The sequence below is a fragment of the Nerophis lumbriciformis genome, linkage group LG01, assembly GCF_033978685.3.
Source record: "Nerophis lumbriciformis linkage group LG01, RoL_Nlum_v2.1, whole genome shotgun sequence".
In the NCBI taxonomy this organism is placed as follows: domain Eukaryota; kingdom Metazoa; phylum Chordata; class Actinopteri; order Syngnathiformes; family Syngnathidae; genus Nerophis; species Nerophis lumbriciformis.
In genome coordinates, this window is record NC_084548.2 from 12,226,496 (window position 1) to 12,243,753 (window position 17,258).

At 40.2% G+C, this 17,258-nt stretch overlaps 1 protein-coding gene across 3 annotated transcripts in view; it reads left to right on the forward strand.

Annotated features, from left to right (window-relative positions):
• Positions 1 to 2,526: 2,526 nt before the first annotated feature.
• Positions 2,527 to 17,258, forward strand: part of nadka (NAD kinase a) — a 49,228-nt gene continuing 34,496 nt past the window's right edge. For 2 of the 3 annotated variants that reach the window (XM_061974897.1, XM_061974904.1), the window contains exons 1-2: positions 2,527 to 2,667; positions 12,269 to 12,430. In XM_061974897.1, coding sequence (XP_061830881.1) covers positions 12,279 to 12,430 — 152 coding nt within the window. In that variant the 5' untranslated portion in view covers positions 2,527 to 2,667; positions 12,269 to 12,278. The remainder of the gene's footprint in view (positions 2,668 to 12,268; positions 12,431 to 17,258) is intronic. The other variant, XM_061974923.1, reaches the window with a different exon arrangement.

A 17,258-nucleotide genomic window follows, 5' to 3' on the forward strand; every position in this document is an offset into this window, starting at 1 on the left:
AGTGAATTATATTTATGTAGCGCTTTTCTCTAGTGACTCAAAGTGCTTTTACATAGTGAAACCCAATATCTAAGTTACATTTAAACCAACGTGTGTTGCACCGGGAGCAGGTGGGCAAAGTGCCTTGCCCAAGGACACAACGGCAGTGACTAGGATGGGTGGAAGCGGGGATCGAACCTGGAACCAAGTTGCTGGCACGGCCGCTCTACCAACCCAGCCACGCTGCCCCATGTGGCCTGCTACATCATTTTATATGGCCTACACCTACAGCATTATTTTACATGGCCCGCCACATCCATCTATCCATCCATTTTCTACCGCTTGCCACATCATTAATTTTAAATGACCTACACCTGCAGCGTTATTTTATGTGGCCTGCCACGTCATTTATTTTAGATAGCCTACCAGATCATTTTATATGGCCTACCACATCATTTTATATGGTCTGCCATTACATTTTATGTGGCCCACAGCAACATTTTTATGTAGCCCGCCGCTTCATTTTAGGTGACCCTTCCCATCATCTGCAACATAATTTCTCATGGCCTGCCGCGACATTTTATGTGGCCCCCTACAACATTTTACATAGCCTGCCACATCATTTTTTGTGGATCACCACAATCTTTTATTTTGCTCGTCGCATCATTTTGTGGCTCACAATATTATTTTAAATGGACCACACCGTCATTCACGTGGCCCGCCACATCATGTTATATGGCCTCCCCTTACAGCATCATTTTATCTGGCCCCCCACAACATTCTATACCATGGGTGTCAGACTCTGGCCCGCGGGCCAAATTTGGCCCGGTGTGTAATTTCACTTGGCCCTTGAGGCGATATCAAATTAACACTAGAGCTGGCCCGCCGATTATATACAGCCGCAGTAACACCGCATTCACCACTAATTCTCAAACTTGCCAACCCTCCCGGGAGACTCCCAAATTTCAGTGCCCCTCCCGATAATCGTCACGTCCGCTTTTCATCCAGTCCAACGAGTGCTAGCACAGTCACATAATATGTGCAGCTTCTGCACGCACACACAAGTGAATGCAACTCATACTTGATCAACAGCGATACAGGTTACACTGAGGGTGGCCATATAAACAACTTTAACACTGTTAGAAATATACGCCACACTGTGAACCCACACCAAACAAGAATGACAAACACATTTCGGGAGAACATCTGCATCGTAACACAACATAAACACAACAGAACAAATACCCAGAACCCTTTGCAGCTCTTCCGGGACGCTACAAGATGTGTGTGTGGGGGAAGGGGGTTTGGTGGTAGCGAGGGTGTATTTTGTAGCGTCCCGGAAGAGTTAATGCTGCAAAGAGTTCTGGGTATTTTTTATGTTGTGTTACGGTGCGCATGTTCTCCCGAAATTTGTTTGTCATTCTTGTTTGGTGTGGATTCACAGTGGGGCGTATATTTCTAACAGTGTTAAAGTTGTTTATACGGCCACCCTCAGTGTAACCTGTATCGCTGTTGATCAAGTATGCATTGCATTCACATGTGTGTGCGTACAGAAGCCGCACATATCTTGTGACTGGGCCGACACGTTGTTAGAATGGATGAAAAGCGGACGTGACGACAGTTCGTAGAGGACGTTAAAAGCAGTGCCTGTAAGGCACAGACTGTGGAATACGAGATATAATGACTGATGAACACCTTCGTTCGATAATGAAGGTTGCCTCAGCTTAAAGCCTGAGCCCCGACATTAATGAACTAGCATCCAAGAAAAGATGGCAGGTATCTGGCTTGGGCACATCAGATTAGATCAGTGTGTTGCAAACTGAGCAGTTTAAAGTCCTGAATGGTTGGTTTATTCATTGTTATTTTAGTTTCAAATTTATTAGTCTGTGGAAAAAGTTAATGTTGATATTTACCTCAGAAGGCTGCAAATAGAAAAGAGGCATTCAATTTGTATTTAAATTGTATTTGATATGCCATTGATATTTTTTTATTATTATTATTACTATTTGAAACTCGATTTTGCATGTCACTATAAAGTTATATAAGACTTGCTTGTTCAATATTCAATGCAAAACTTGTTCGGGTCCCTATTAAAAGGTTCATTTGTTCAACCTTGGCCCGCGGCTTTGTTCAGTTTTAAATTTTGGCCCACTCTGTATTTGAGTTTGACACCCCTGCTCTATACAGCCTGCCGCATCCTTTTAGGTGACCCTTCCCATCATTTTATATGGCCTGCAACATAATTTCTCTTGGCCTTCCGCAACATTTTATGTGGCCCCCTACAACATTTTATTTTGCCCGCCACATTATTTTATATGGCCTACACCTACAGCATAATTTTACTTGGCCTACACCTAGAGCATTATTTTGTGTGGCCCGCCACATCCATCAAGTTGCTGGCACGGCCAATCTACCAGCAGAGCTATACCGCCCCTTGTGACCATTCCTACTATAATTCTAAAGTTTTAAATTCAGGTCTACAGCTATAAAAAAAAAAACGCTCAGGGTTTTTCAACATGACGTCATTTAGACACGACCGCTGATTGGTCAGGCCCTTACCCGGAAGTGATGGTTATTGACGCTTGGCAAAGATGGTGAACTGTTAATACCCATTGAATAAGGGCGAGCGCTTTAAAGTCTACGACTTTTTGTCACGCTCTCCGTTCGCAACATTACCGGTGGACACAGGTAATTTGACGCAACACATTGAATGTTATTGTGGTTGTGTGCTGTCTAATGACTCCATATACAAAGCAGCCTAACGTTAGCCATGCTAGCTAAGTGCGTCGCCGTCACCATTCAACTTGTTGCTCGTCCGTCAAAGTCCGCGGTCGTCTTTTTGCTTTAGTTGTGTTATAATATTGCACTGTGTTATCCAATGTTGTTATCGTGGTGGACACGTATAAACAGGCTTGCGAAATCAAAAGTATGCTAGTTACATAATTAAGTAGAACACTAAGCAGTTTTAGCTTCAGCGTTAATCTAACTGGGACGACGACATTAGAGTGTAAATATTACAAACCCCGTTTCCATATGAGTTGGGAAATTGTGTTAGATGTAAATATAAACGGAATACAATGATTTGCAATGAATGCACTACAAAGACAAGATATTTGATGTTCAAAACTCAAACTTTTTTTTTTTTTTTTGCAAATAATCATTAACTTAGAATTTCATGGCTGCAACACGTGCCAAAGTAGTTGGGAAAGGGCATGTTCACCACTGTGTTACATGGCCTTTCCTTGTAACAACACTCAGTAAACGTTCGGGAACTGAGGAGACACATTTTTGAAGCTTCTCAGGTGGAATTCTTTCCCATTCTTGCTTGATGTACAGCTTAAGTTGTTCAACAGTCCGGGGGTCTCCGTTGTGGTATTTTAGGCTTCATAATGCGCCACACATTTTCAATGGGAGACAGGTCTTGACTACAGGCAGGCCAGTCTAGTACCCGCCTTCTTTTACTATGAAGCCACGTTGATGTAACACGTGGCTTGGCATTGTCTTGCTGAAATAAGCAGGGGCGTCCATGGTAACGTTGCTTGGATGGCAACATATGTTGCTCCAAAACCTGTATGTACCTTTCAGCATTAATGGCGCCTTCACAGACGTGTAAGTTACCCATGCCTTGGGCACTAATACACCCCCATACCATCACAGATGCTGGCTTTTCAACTTTGCCCCTATAACAATCCGGATGGTTCTTTTCCTCTTTGGTCCGGAGGACACGATGTCCACAGTTTCCAAAAACAATTTGAAATGTGGACTCGTCAGACCACAGAACACTTTTACACTTTGTATCAGTCCATCTTAGATAAGCTCAGGCCCAGCGAAGCCGACGGCGTTTGTGGGTGTTGTTGATCAACGGTTTTCGCCTTGCATAGGAGAGTTTTAACTTGCACTTACAGATGTAGCGACCAACTGTAGTTACTGACAGTGGGTTTCTGAAGTGTTCCTGAGCCCTTGTGGTGATATCCTTTACACACTGATGTCGCTTATTGATGCAGTACAGCCTGAGGGATCGAAGGTCACGGGCTTAGCTGCTTACGTGCAGTGATTTCTCCAAATTCTCTGAACCCTTTGATGATATTACGGACCGTAGATGGTGAAATCCCTAAATTCCTTGCGATAGCTGGTAGAGAAAGGTTTTTCTTAAACTGTGCAATAATTTGCTCACGCATTTGTTGACAAAGTGGTGACCCTCGCCCCATCCTTGTTTGTGAATGACTGAGCATTTCATGGAATCTACTTTTATACCCAATCATGGCACCCACCTGTTCCCAATTTGCCTGTTCACCTGTGGGATGTTCCAAATAAGTGTTTGATGAGCATTCCTCAACTTTATCAGTATTTATTGCCACCTTTCCCAACTTCTTTGTCACATGTTGCTGGCATCAAATTCTAAAGTTAATGATTATTTGCAAAAAAAAAATTTTTTTTATCAGTTTGAACATCAAATATGTTGTCTTTGTAGCATATTCAATTGAATATGGGTTGAAAATTATTTGCAAATCATTGTATTTCGTTTATATTTACATCTAACACAATTTCCCAACTCATATGGAACGGGGTTTGTAGTTATTTCACCATATATGTCTTTTTTTGTACATTAAACGTATTTTCCTACTCCATTTCAAACGGAACAAAGTACTAAAACTGTGGGGAAAATAATGAGAACAGTCAGGCAGCGCTTTTTAAATGTCTTCGAAGTAGGGCTGGGCGATGTGGCCTTTTTTTAATATCTCGATATTTTTAGGCCATGTCACGATACACAATATATATCTCGATATTTTGCCTTAGCCTTGAATGAACACTTGATGCATATAATCACAGCAGTATGATGATTATATGTGTCTACATTAAAACTTTCTTGTCCATACTGCATTAATATATGATCATTTTTTTACTTTCATGCAGAGAGGGAAATCCCAACTAAGTCAATTGACCAAAATTGTATTTATTAATTAAACAGTTATTAAGCAGTGGCACAAACATTCATGCCATTTCAAAACAGAAAGTGCAAGATTGTCAGAGACATTTTAAAACAAGCTATTAGTGCACTTTTGTGAATGATGTCACCAGGATGACATATGAAAACAACACTAAATTAAAGTGCACTTTTTGTACAGAACGCCACTACAATAGTTAAAAACAAATAAAGTGCACTTTTGTGCATGATGTCACACAAGAGATTTCAATAACTGTCAAATAAAAATGAGCTGCATAATTGATTGATTGAAACTTTTATTAGTAGGTTGCACAGTGAAGTACATATTCCGTACAATTGACCACTAAATGGTAACACCCCAATACGTTTTTCAACTGGTTTAAGTCGGGGTCCACTTAAATTGATTCATGATACAGAAATATACTATCATCATAATACAGTCATCACACAAGATACCGTATTTTTCGGAGTATAAGTCGCTCCGGAGTATATGTCGCACCGGCCGAAAACGCATAATAAAGAAGGAAAAAAACATATATAAGTCGCACTGGAGTATAGGTCGCATTTTTGGGGGAAATTTATTTGATTAAAAACCCAACACCAAGAATAGACATTTGAAAGGCAATTTAAAATAAATGAACAGTGAACAACAGGCTGAATAAGTGTACGTTATATGAGGCATAAATAACCAACTGAGAACGTGCCTGGTATGTTAACGTAACATATTATGGTAAGAGTCATTCAAATAACTATAACATATAGAACATGCTATACGTTTACCAAACAATCTGTCACTCCTAATCGCTAAATCCCATGAAATCTTATACGTCTAGTCTCTTACGTGGATGAGCTAAATAATATTATTTGATATTTTACGGTAATGTGTTAATAATTTCACACATAAGTCGCTCCTGAGTATAAGTCACAACCCCGGCCAAACTATGAAAAAAAATGCGACTTATAGTCCGAAAAATACGGTAATCATCAGAGTATATACATTGAATTATTTACATTATTTAAAATCCTGGGTGTGGGATATGGAGGGAGGGGGGCGGGGGGGGGGGGTAGGTTTGGTTGGTATCAACACTTCAGTCATCAACAATTGCATCATCAGAGAAATGGACATTGAAACAGTGTAGGACTGACTTGGTAGGATATGTACAGCAAGTAGTGGACACAGAGAGAGAGATCAGAAAGTATAAGAAAAAGTGTCTACATTTGATTATTTACATTTGATTATTTACAATCCGGGGAGGTGGGATATGGAAGGGGAAGGGTGTTAGTTTAGGGTTGAAGTTGTCTGGAGTTGTTCTTTTAGTGTGGTAATGCTTTTTGCGACATCCCGCAATGCTTTTGGCGAGATCTCGCCATGCTTTTGGCGAGATCTCGCCATGCTTTTTGCGAGATCCCGCCATGCTTTTTGCGAGATCCCGCCATGCTTTTTGCGAGATCCCGCCATGCTTTTTGCGAGATCCCGCAATGCTTTTTGCGAGATCCCGCAATGCTTTTTGCGAGATCTCATTTTGCTGTGTGTGTGTGTGTGTGTGTGTGTGTGTGTGTGTGTGTGTGTGTGTGTGTGTGTGTGTGTGTGTGTGTGTGTGTGTGTGTGTGTGTGTGTGTGTGTGTGTGTGTGTGTGTGTGTGTGTGTGTGTGTGTGTGTGTTACGGACAGCAAAGCCCTGTCTGTCGGTTATTTCACTTTACCTTTTTCTGTGTTGATTGAGCTGTGTTGAAGCAGCAAAAAAGGACATTATGTTAAATGAAGAGTTTCTGTCTCTGATAATTGATATAATAATGTAACTGCATCATTAAGCCTACATGAACTCCATGGTGTTCAGGGATGAATAGTCTCTCCTATTGCTATTGTGCTATTTTTTCAGCTATAGTTACATTAATCATTAGTAATGGAGCAGCCTAGTTTTGAATGGCAGGGTCCCTGCTATCACATGTTGATAAAAATATGACATTTACATAATAAAAACCAACTACAGGCTTCCCAAATGTTGTAATACATTAAGCATGATGAGTTGACTTCAAACTGTTTAATGTTGCACTTTTTATATGTAGAAGAAAAGTTTTGTCATTTTATTTAATCTGAGCAACAACTTGAGACAGTTTAATGTTGATTAACGTGGGCAGAATTAATATAGTGTTCCCAATGTTAAAAAGATAAAGCCATTGCTTACAAATTTGGTAAATAAATAACCAAAAAATTAATATTTTGTTGTTTTCTTACTGTACCGAAAATGAACCGAACCGTGACCTCTAAACCGAGGTACGTACCAAACCGAAATTGTTGTGTACCGTTACACCCCTAGTTGACAGTGATTGTTTTATATGTATTTTTTATGTACGTCGCTTTGGATAAAAGCGTCTGCCAAATACTTAAACATAAACATATATAAACACCTGAAAGTCTTTATATCAGCTAAAACCACCAATCTGTTTCACTGGCTTCAGAATAAAACCAAATTCTGTCATAATAATAAGACATAATTTGAATTTGAAAATTTGAATTTGAATAGTGTTACTTGAAGACTTATTCCTGGTTACAATTATACTTTTTAGAAAGTATTGTCTTATACTTTGCCTTAAATGAGAATGCATCATAATCAGTGGCAGCTGACAAGCAATTCTATTATGGTCATACTCTTGTTTGCTAGCGGCTACGATTTCAGTACTATTCAAGGTCTTTGCTCCTTCTCAACTCTGTGGTAATATTCTTTTCACAAAATACAACCAATAGTACGTTAATGTTAAATCTTACTTGTGAAAAGTAATCCCCCGATGCCTATTTTCAACAGTCCACTCATTTGAGCAGGAAAACGCTGAACACCAGCCCGGCATCTTTGTTTTCTACCTGTCAACTGTCAGTTAGGCTGCTCGCCGACTCCTCATCACCACTTCAAGATGGCGGCCGAATTTCTCGCGTCACAGCAGCCAATGCTTCGTCTGCTTATAAGATGTCTATGAATACAGCAGTCCTTCTCAAATAGTGGGGTGCAATGTCGAGGGGGGGGGGGGTATGATAAAGCGTATGTAGCACTTGGCTTCACTGTAACCACGTTGGGAGACTAGAAAAGGCTGTTGTGTTGATTTATTTGTTAATAACCCTACAATGCCACGCAGAGGTATAGTTATAACAATTTTTACGAACAAATTATACTATTTATAGTCACGGTGGAGAGTAGAGGGTGGCGCGAAAAATGTTCTTCTTGCAAGAGTGGGCGTTCAAAAAATAATTGAGAAGCACTGCTGTACAGTGAGGAGAATAAGTAATTGATACACTGCTAATTTTGCAAGTTTTCCCACTTAAAAAGCGTGGAGAATTCTTTATCATAGGTACTCTTCAACGGTGAGTGACAAAATGTAAAATAAAAAATCCAGAAAATCACATTGTATGTCTTTTTAAATATTTTTTATTTACATTTTATTGCATGACACAAGTATTTGATCACCAACTAACATTAAGAATTCCTGCTCTCACAGAGCTTTTAGTGTTTCTTTAGGACATCCTTCTGCTCTCCTCTCATTACCTTTATTAACTGCACCTGTTTGAAATTGTTAACTGTATAAAGACACCTGTCCACACACGCAATCAAACAGACTGTAACCTCTCCACAATGGCCAAGACCAGACAGCTGTGTAAAGACATCACAGATAAAATTGTAGACCTGCACAATTGTTAGAAAATGGAAGAAGTTCAAGACGGTCAATCTCCCTTGGCCTGGGGCTCCATGCTAGGACGGTGAGGGATCAGCCCAGAACTACACGGCAGGACCTGGTCAACAACCTGAAGAGAGCTGGGACCACAGTCTCAAAGAAAACGAAACACACTACGCCGTCATGGATTCAAATCCTGCAGCTCACACAAGATCCTCTTGCTCAAGCCAGCACATGTCATGGCCCGTTTGAAGTATGCCAATGACCATCGGGATGATCCAGAGGAAGAATAAGAGAAGGTCATGTGGTCGGGTGAGTCAAAAGTGAGCTTTTTGGTCAAAACTTCACCCACCGTCTTTAGAGGAAGAAGGATGAGTCCAATCCCAAGAACACCATCCCAACCGTGAAGCACGGTGGTGTCAACATCATTTTTTGGAGATGCTTTTCCGCAACGAGGACAGGACAATTGCATCGTATTGAGGGGGGGGGGGGGGGGGGGGGGGGGGGGGGTGGATGGGGCCATGTATTGCGAGATCTTGGCCAAAAATCTCTTTCCGTCAGTAAGAGCATTGGATATGGGTCTTGGCTGGGTCTTCCAGCATGGCAATTACATGAAACTAGGGATGTCCCGATCCGATATTTGGATCGGATCGGCTGCCGATATTTGCCAAAAATTGCGTATCGGCAAGGCATGGGAAAATGCAGATCCAGATCCAGTTTAAAAAAAACCTCCGGTCCGTGTTTTCCAACGCACCGATTTAAATAATACATTCCACTTTTCTGCTGCTCCGTAATTTCCGTTCCGCATTTTCCAGCACACCTTCAACACATCCACAGGTCTGTGAATACTCACGCAGTTGCTTTTAGCTGCTGGCATTACACGACAGGCTCTTCTCACTCTTTCCTGTGTCTCCCTCTCACAGACAGCAAGTGCACCTTCTTACGCACGTCACATACTGTCACGTCGTACGTCACATACTGTCACGTCATACGTCACATACGTATACGCCCTCCCCGAGCAGAGAGGTAGCAGCATGGCTAACGTTAGGTGTGATGCTAGCGCAGCCGTGCGAGCAACGCTCCCTCTAAGGTGCTCGCCTGTGCAATTGCGCACTGTTTAAGCGTCCTCTGCGCATAGCAAATCTATGCCATGCACAAAATCAAATAAAAAAATAAGCGCATAACAATTTTTGACACACGGACACGACAGAGAAAACAGTTTTCGTCATCATTGTTCAAATATTGTGACGTCTGTTGAGACGCTTATCTCCATTCGGTGCCACACGTCCACACCATCAAAATGCTGAGGCAAGTTTTTCCACATCAACACCGTATGAAAAAATTAGTGATTTTTTTAGTTGTGATTTCCTTCTCTGTATGAAAATTTAAAAGTAGCATATATTAATGAAGTATGAAGAAGAATGTTTTAATGTAGACATGCAAGCCTTGAAAGAAAATTTTGAAAATCAAGACTACATTTCCTGCAAACGGGTGCATTTCTACCCTATATTTTAACTTTAGATTTTTTCTCATATCAAACTCTTTTGGCTGTCTTTTTGACACTTACATCCGGCGCCCCCCTCCACACCCTGGATTATAAATAATGTAAATAATTCAATGTGATTATCTTGTGTGATGACTGTATTATGATGATAGGCGTGGCGCAGTGGGAGAGTGGCCGTGCGCAACCCAAGGGTCCCTGGTTCAATCCCCACCTAGTACCAACCTCGTCATGTCCGTTGTGTCCTGAGCAAGACACTTCACCCTTGCTCCTGATGGGTGCTGGTTAGCGCCTTGCATGGCAGCTCCCTCCATCAGTGTGTGAATGTGTGTGTGAATGGGTAAATGTGGAAGTAGTGTCAAAGCGCTTTGAGTACCTTGAAGGTAGAAAAGCGCTATACAAGTACAACCCATTTATCATTTATTTATTTATATATCTGATAGTATATATCTGTATCATGAATCAATTTAAGTGGACCCCGACTTAAACAAGTTGAAAAACTTATTGGGGTGTTACCATTTAGTGGTCAATTGTACGGAATATGTACCGGTACTTCACTGTGCAACCTACTAATAAAAGTCTCAATCAATCAATCAAAACACATAGAATCATCATACTGATGTGATTATATGCATCAAGTGTTCATTCAAGGCTAAGGCAAAATATCGAGATATATATCGTGTATCGCAATATGGCCTTAAAATATCGCAATATTAAAAAAAGGCCATATCGCCCAGCCCTAGTTCAATGATGCCATTTCTGTTTGTCATGTATAATTTTGTCTATTTTGTTTTTATCCTTGAATAAACAGGTCAGTTTCTTGTTACCAACCATTGTGTATTATTCAAACTCCCCTAATTCAGGTGGCTAGTTGTTATCAAGAGTACTAAAACCCTTTTCAACATGATTCTGACAACTAAGTAGGCTAAATAACTAAACTTTAATACATGCTCGAATAGGACAGTATCGGTCAGTATCGGTATCGGTCAGTATCGGTATCGGATCGGAAATGCAAAAACAATATTGGTATCGGATCGGAAGTGCAAAAACCTGGATCGGGACATCCCTACATGAAACACACAGTCAGGGTAACTAAGTGGCTCCGTAAGAAGCATTTCAAGGTCTTGGAGTGGTCTCGCCAGTGTTCGAACTTAACCAACCAATTAAAAATCTTTGGAGAGAGCTGAAGGTCCGTATTGCCCCCCGACAGCCCTAAAATCTGAAGGATCTAGAGAAGATCTGTATGGAGGAGTGTTCCAAAATCTGTGCAAAACTGGTCAAGAATTACAGAAAACGTCTAATCTCTGTAATTGCAAACAAAAATTTCTGTACCAAATATTAAGTTCTGTTTTCCTTACAAATCAAATACTTATGTCGTGCGATAAAATGCTGATTAATGACTTAAAAATGATTCAATGTAATTTTATGGATTTTTGTTTAAAATTCTGTCACTCACTGTTGAGTACCTGCAGATAAAGATTACACTAGTGGTAAAACTTGCAAAATTAGCAGTGTATCAAATACCTGTTCTCCTCACTGTATCTGTGCTTTTGGGCTTGCGCTGCATTTTAAAAGGCTACTGTCATTAGTGTCTCAACAAACAGCATATGTAGTGCTGTTGGACAAAAGCCTAAACCTCCATTTGTCAACCAATTGGATTTATACTTGAAACCGGGGAATAGAGCAGATGTAAAGACTAAATATGCTGGAACTGAAATAGAAATAAAATGTAACGATGTGTGCCTGTCTGGTGTTTTTCTGTTTTAGAGAGGGACCATATTATGCAGGTGTAAACCTAATGGATGTTACTGTGGCTAAAGTTAGTTTTCGCTGGCCCCATTGAGATAAAATATTTAGTTTGGGTCATGGAAATTCCATAAAAAGTCATGAAAATGATTGATAAACAAGTGTAAGAACCCATGTCTACTTTTCCCCGGTCTTGAGATGTTGTTCAGAAGTGTATATTTTCTTTTTAAGTTGGTTGCGTCATTCGCTGAAATAACACATGGTCAGACATTGCATCCCCAGATCGGTCACTTGAATGCTGTGTCGCATGTTTTTTTTATCTACCGTTTGGTTTGTAAATGATCCTCCGGGCAAAAGCGACCGCATGTGTAATCAAGACAGACAGCTGTTGACAAGTAGATGCGAGCCTCATGAATATTTGACGTGTCATGGCAGATAACTTGAGATGGACGGCGGAGAAGATATGCGAGTGAATGCTACCCCCTACTGCTGGTCAGCCCGCGAAGGAGGCAACATTGCTGGCGGCCGCCTGGCTCGACGCAGCAAGAAATCCCGCAGTCTGAGCACTTCCTCGGCCGGCAGCTCATCTGAATACAGGTAGTTGACAGGCTTGAATCTTCGCATAGTAGCGAGGGGTGTTTATTTACTCAATTGCAGAGAATAACAGTCTATTAGGGCTAGTGATGTAAAGATATAAAACATGTCCTATCATGGTTATTGTTATCGTCAAATTGTTAATTGTGCTCAAAAAGTACAATTAACACACTGAAATCTTTTAACCAGTGTTTTTTTAAATAAATAAAAGTTAAAAACACCTCTGTCTCGTATTCTGAGTTTAGAACGATCACTCTGTGCTAGGAGAGCACAGCTTGTAGGTTCAATGTACAAAGTTAAATCTTAGTTGGTCAGACAGCAATGTGTTTATTAGGGATGTCCCGATCCAGGTTTTTGCACTTCCGATCCGATACCGATATTGTTTTTGCACTTCCGATACTCACCGATACCGATACTGACCGATACTGGCCTATCCGAGCATGTATTAAAGTTTAAAGTTATTATTATTTATATTTATTTACTTAGTTGTCAGAATCATGTTGAAAAGGGTTTTAGTACTCTTGATAACAACTAGCCAGCTGAATTAGGGGAGTTTGAATAATACACAATGGTTGGTAACAAGAAACTGACCTGTTTATTCAAGGATAAACACAAAATAGACAAAATTATACATGACAAACAGAAATGGCATCATTGAACTAGGGCTGGGTGATATGGCCTTTTTTTAATATTGCGATATTTTAAGGCCATATTGCGATACACGATATATATCTCGATATTTTGCCTTAGCCTTGAATGAACACTTGATGCATATAATCACAGCAGTATGATGATTCTATGTGTTTTGATTGATTGATTGAGACTTTTATTAGTAGGTTGCACAGTGAAGTACATATTCCGTACAATTGACCACTAAATGGTAACACCCGAATAAGTTTTTCAACTTGTTAAGTCGTGGGTCCACTTAAATTGATTCATGATACAGATATATACTATCATCATAATACAGTCATCACACAAGATAATCACATTGAATTATTTACATTATTTATAATCCGGGGTGTGGAGGGGGGCGCTGGTTGTAAGTGTCAAAAAGACAGCCAAAAGAGTTTGATATGAGAATAAATCTAAAGTTAAAATATAGGGTAGAAATGCACCCATTTGCAGAAAATGTAGTCTTGATTTTCAAAATTTTCTTTCAAGGCTTGCATGTCTACATTAAAACATTCTTCTTCATACTGCATTAATATATGCTACTTTTAAACTTTCATGCAGAGAAGGAAATCACACTAAAAAAATCACTAATTTTTTCATACGGTGTTGATGTGCAAATTTTTGCCTCGGCATTTTGATGGTGTGGGCGTGTGGCACCGAATGGAGATAAGCGTCTCGACAGATGTTACAATATTTGAACAATGATGACGAAAACTGTTTTCTCTGTCGTGTCCGTGTGTCGAAAATTGTTAAGCGCTTATTTTTTTTATTTGATTTTGTGCGTGGCATATAATTGCCATGAGCAGAGGTGCGCACCTGAGAGGGAACGTTGGTCACACGGCTGCGCTAGCATCACAGCTAACGTTAGCCATGCTGCTACCTCTCTGCTGGGAGAGGACGTATACGTATGTGACGTATGACGTGACAGTATGTGACGTGTGTAAAAAGGTGCGCTTGCTGTCTGTGAGAGGGAGACAGAAAAGTGTGAGAAGAGCCTGTTGTGTAATGCCAGCAGCTAAAAGCAACTGCGTGAGAATCCACAGACCTGTGGATGTGTTGAAGGTGTGCTGGAAAATGCGGAACGGAAATTAGGACGGAGCAGAAAAGTGGAATGTATTATTTAAATCGGTGCGTTGGAAAACACGGACTGGAGTTTTTTTTTTAAACTGGATCTGGATCGGCATTTTCCCATGCCTTGCCGATACGCATTTTTTCGCAAATATCGGCGGCCTATCCGATCCAAATATCGGATCGGGACATCCCTAGTGTTTATATGAGTTTAGATTAGGGTTTGTTGATTGGGAAATACTTTAATGTATTTTGTTTTCTTGTTAGCATTTAAACTAGCGAGCTGGCACCAGTCAGTCATTTCCTCTATCAACTATGGGGAAGATTAATAATCCCTTAACTGATCATTTTTTTGAATATTTTTTTAATTTGAGTTGCTATGGAACAGTGAACTAGATGAGATCAACAGCACCTCTGATGGCTGCAGCCTAATACTGCACTTATTTTTCCTAAATAATTACCATTTCAGGGCATTCAGTTGATCGCAACTTGACTGCTTGGTTTGTCTTGGAAGATGTTTCGCCGCTCATCCGAGTAGGCTTCATCAGTTCGTGCTGATTAGATTGGTCAGATCTAGTTCAGCGGCCGGTGCCAAACCCCAAATATTTATACTCCAAAAACCAGGAGGGTGCGCCTGGGCAAGGATGGTTTCGCCCAATCGTAGTGAGAAAAACAACTGTTTTAATGCAAACGAGCAATCCTAACTTCCAAAGCCAACAACAGTCGAAGTGGAAATTCCCCTCGTTAGTATTGAGGTATTATGTGGCAGAACGATCGCTGGGGATCGACTACGATGTAGTCATAGATAAATAATTACTGTCATTTTCGGTCTATAACCCGCTCATTTTTCCTCTGACTTTGAAACATATTGTTTATACAATGCTGCATCTAGTTTAAGGATTTTTCTGGGTTCACTAGCCTTTCATGAAAAAATTCAGCCTAGTCACATCAGACCAATGAAATTGCCGAATGGGTAACGGTGACCCAATGAAATTGTTTACATTAAATAGAAAGCACTGTGTGCACACACCCTAATCTTGGAGAAGACGCGATGAAATGCTCACAAGTCACGGACCGCGATCAAAAAAGGAAATGGCCACCGTACGGAACGGAAATCCACCACCACTACCGGGGCCTGAAAGTTTGGACTGCCGTGTGTAAAAGATGGCGGCACAAGCCGAGAGGCGGTCTGCCTTGAGACAAAACTCTCACCGCCAGACGAAGCAATCCCGAGTGCCCTCACCTCCGATAGTATATGTACAAAATAACATTTATCCAAAAATGAGATGGGTGCGGCTTAAAAACATGTGCGCTCTGTAGCTCGGAAATTACCGTACTTAATTATTGTGCCCAACCCAAGCTTGTATACCGTATTTTTCGGAGTATAAGTCGCACCGGAGTATAAGTCGCACCTGCCGAAAATGCATAATAAAGAAGGAAAAAATCATATATAAGTCGCACTGGAGTCCGGCCAAACTATAAAAAAAAACTGCGACTTATAGTCCGAAAAATACGGTAATAGTTTTTTTATTATATTGCATGCATAAGTTTTTTTCCATGAAAAAAATACAGATAATTAGTTATGTAAGCATTATATACCGCCCTCTACACCTCATGAAACACCCATGTACACACATTAGCTTGGTTAGTTATCAGCTAATGATAAGGATGTAGCAAAGTTTAGTTACTAACGTTAGCTATCATTAAATGTACGCTAGTCTATTGTAACAACACGACTGCAGTTGGTTACAGTAGTTACTTCTCTGGGACTGGTTTTTGTGTACGAGACAGTGGTGAGTGACAGCCTAAAAGCCAGAGTTTTTCCTCGGGCCTACAACCAATTTTTATTTACTATAATTAGTAAATGTAAAAATGATAGGCATTTAAAAAAATATATATGTTCTGTTAAACCACTAATGGTAACTAACATAAGCTAGCTGATGTTGTTGATTATTATATGTTTTTGCTTTGAAATATGTAACTTTGAGCTAGTTGAGACTAATATGTATTACAATAGTGATGTACAGTACTTAGTCCACTAGTCATAAAAATAAAAAAGACCATTTCAGAAAAAAAAAACATTTCTTGAAGAGTTGTATTTTCTAACAGTCTGAGAGTCTGTAAATGGTGACTGGATGAGCATAGGAAAGACAAGGAAAAAGGTCAAGTCATTGTGTGTGTGCAGTTAAGAGAGACTGCTGTAGATGTTGATTGTTAAATAAAGTGATTATGAACTCCCTCCTCGTCATCCTTTCAACATCCAAACCAAAGCTACTGTATTTTATGTGTACAAAAACATCAGAATCCTAAAGATTTGTAACTTCAGTCCGGAGTCTTCCGCAGAATCCGGAAGAGTTGGCAAGTCTGAGGAGAATGCATTTCCCAGCATGCTTTAGTGTAGTTCCAATGATCACTTTTGAATGTGTTATCATACATATTTTATGTATTATTTTGTGCAGACAAGCGTTTATAGTTAAAGTGCTGTATTTTTTTGTTATGTAAAGTTAAGATCTTGCGACTCTTTGGTGGTAATCTAAAAACCCTTTAGAAAGAATGGTTAGTGCAATGCATCTTAGTAATACAACTATCATCAATTGTTAACCAAAGTTACATTTATACATGATGAATGTGGGTAATGTCACTCCCTCACCTTATTTGACACCTTTGTTGTAGTTCATGCTTTCCCTCAGGGTTCCCTGCTGTTTCCGTTTTTGGGTGTAGCAGTAGTGTTTTCATATATTTTCCCACTCATGTGTTGTGCTTTACTTGGGTTAGGTCAAACAGATTTGTAAAGTTATTAATAAGTCAGCCCTTTGTCAGCTTGACTTTGGGTTTTCTTGGATTTTACCGTCACTATTCAGAAACATAATTGAAATTGAGAGCAGTGTGTGTGATTTAAACAGTGTGTGTTTGTGATGCACCTGGGTGTGTCCAAGTGTTCAATGCCTTATTTGGACTTGACATAAAAGCATCGGCCCGAGTGACTGCACTGTGATATTTCCAAAACCTCCAGAGTGGCCTTGTGACATATGAGCTCGGTTGCATCACCCACGCACATTGCATAAATGCCCGTCTTCAAGGAAGCATT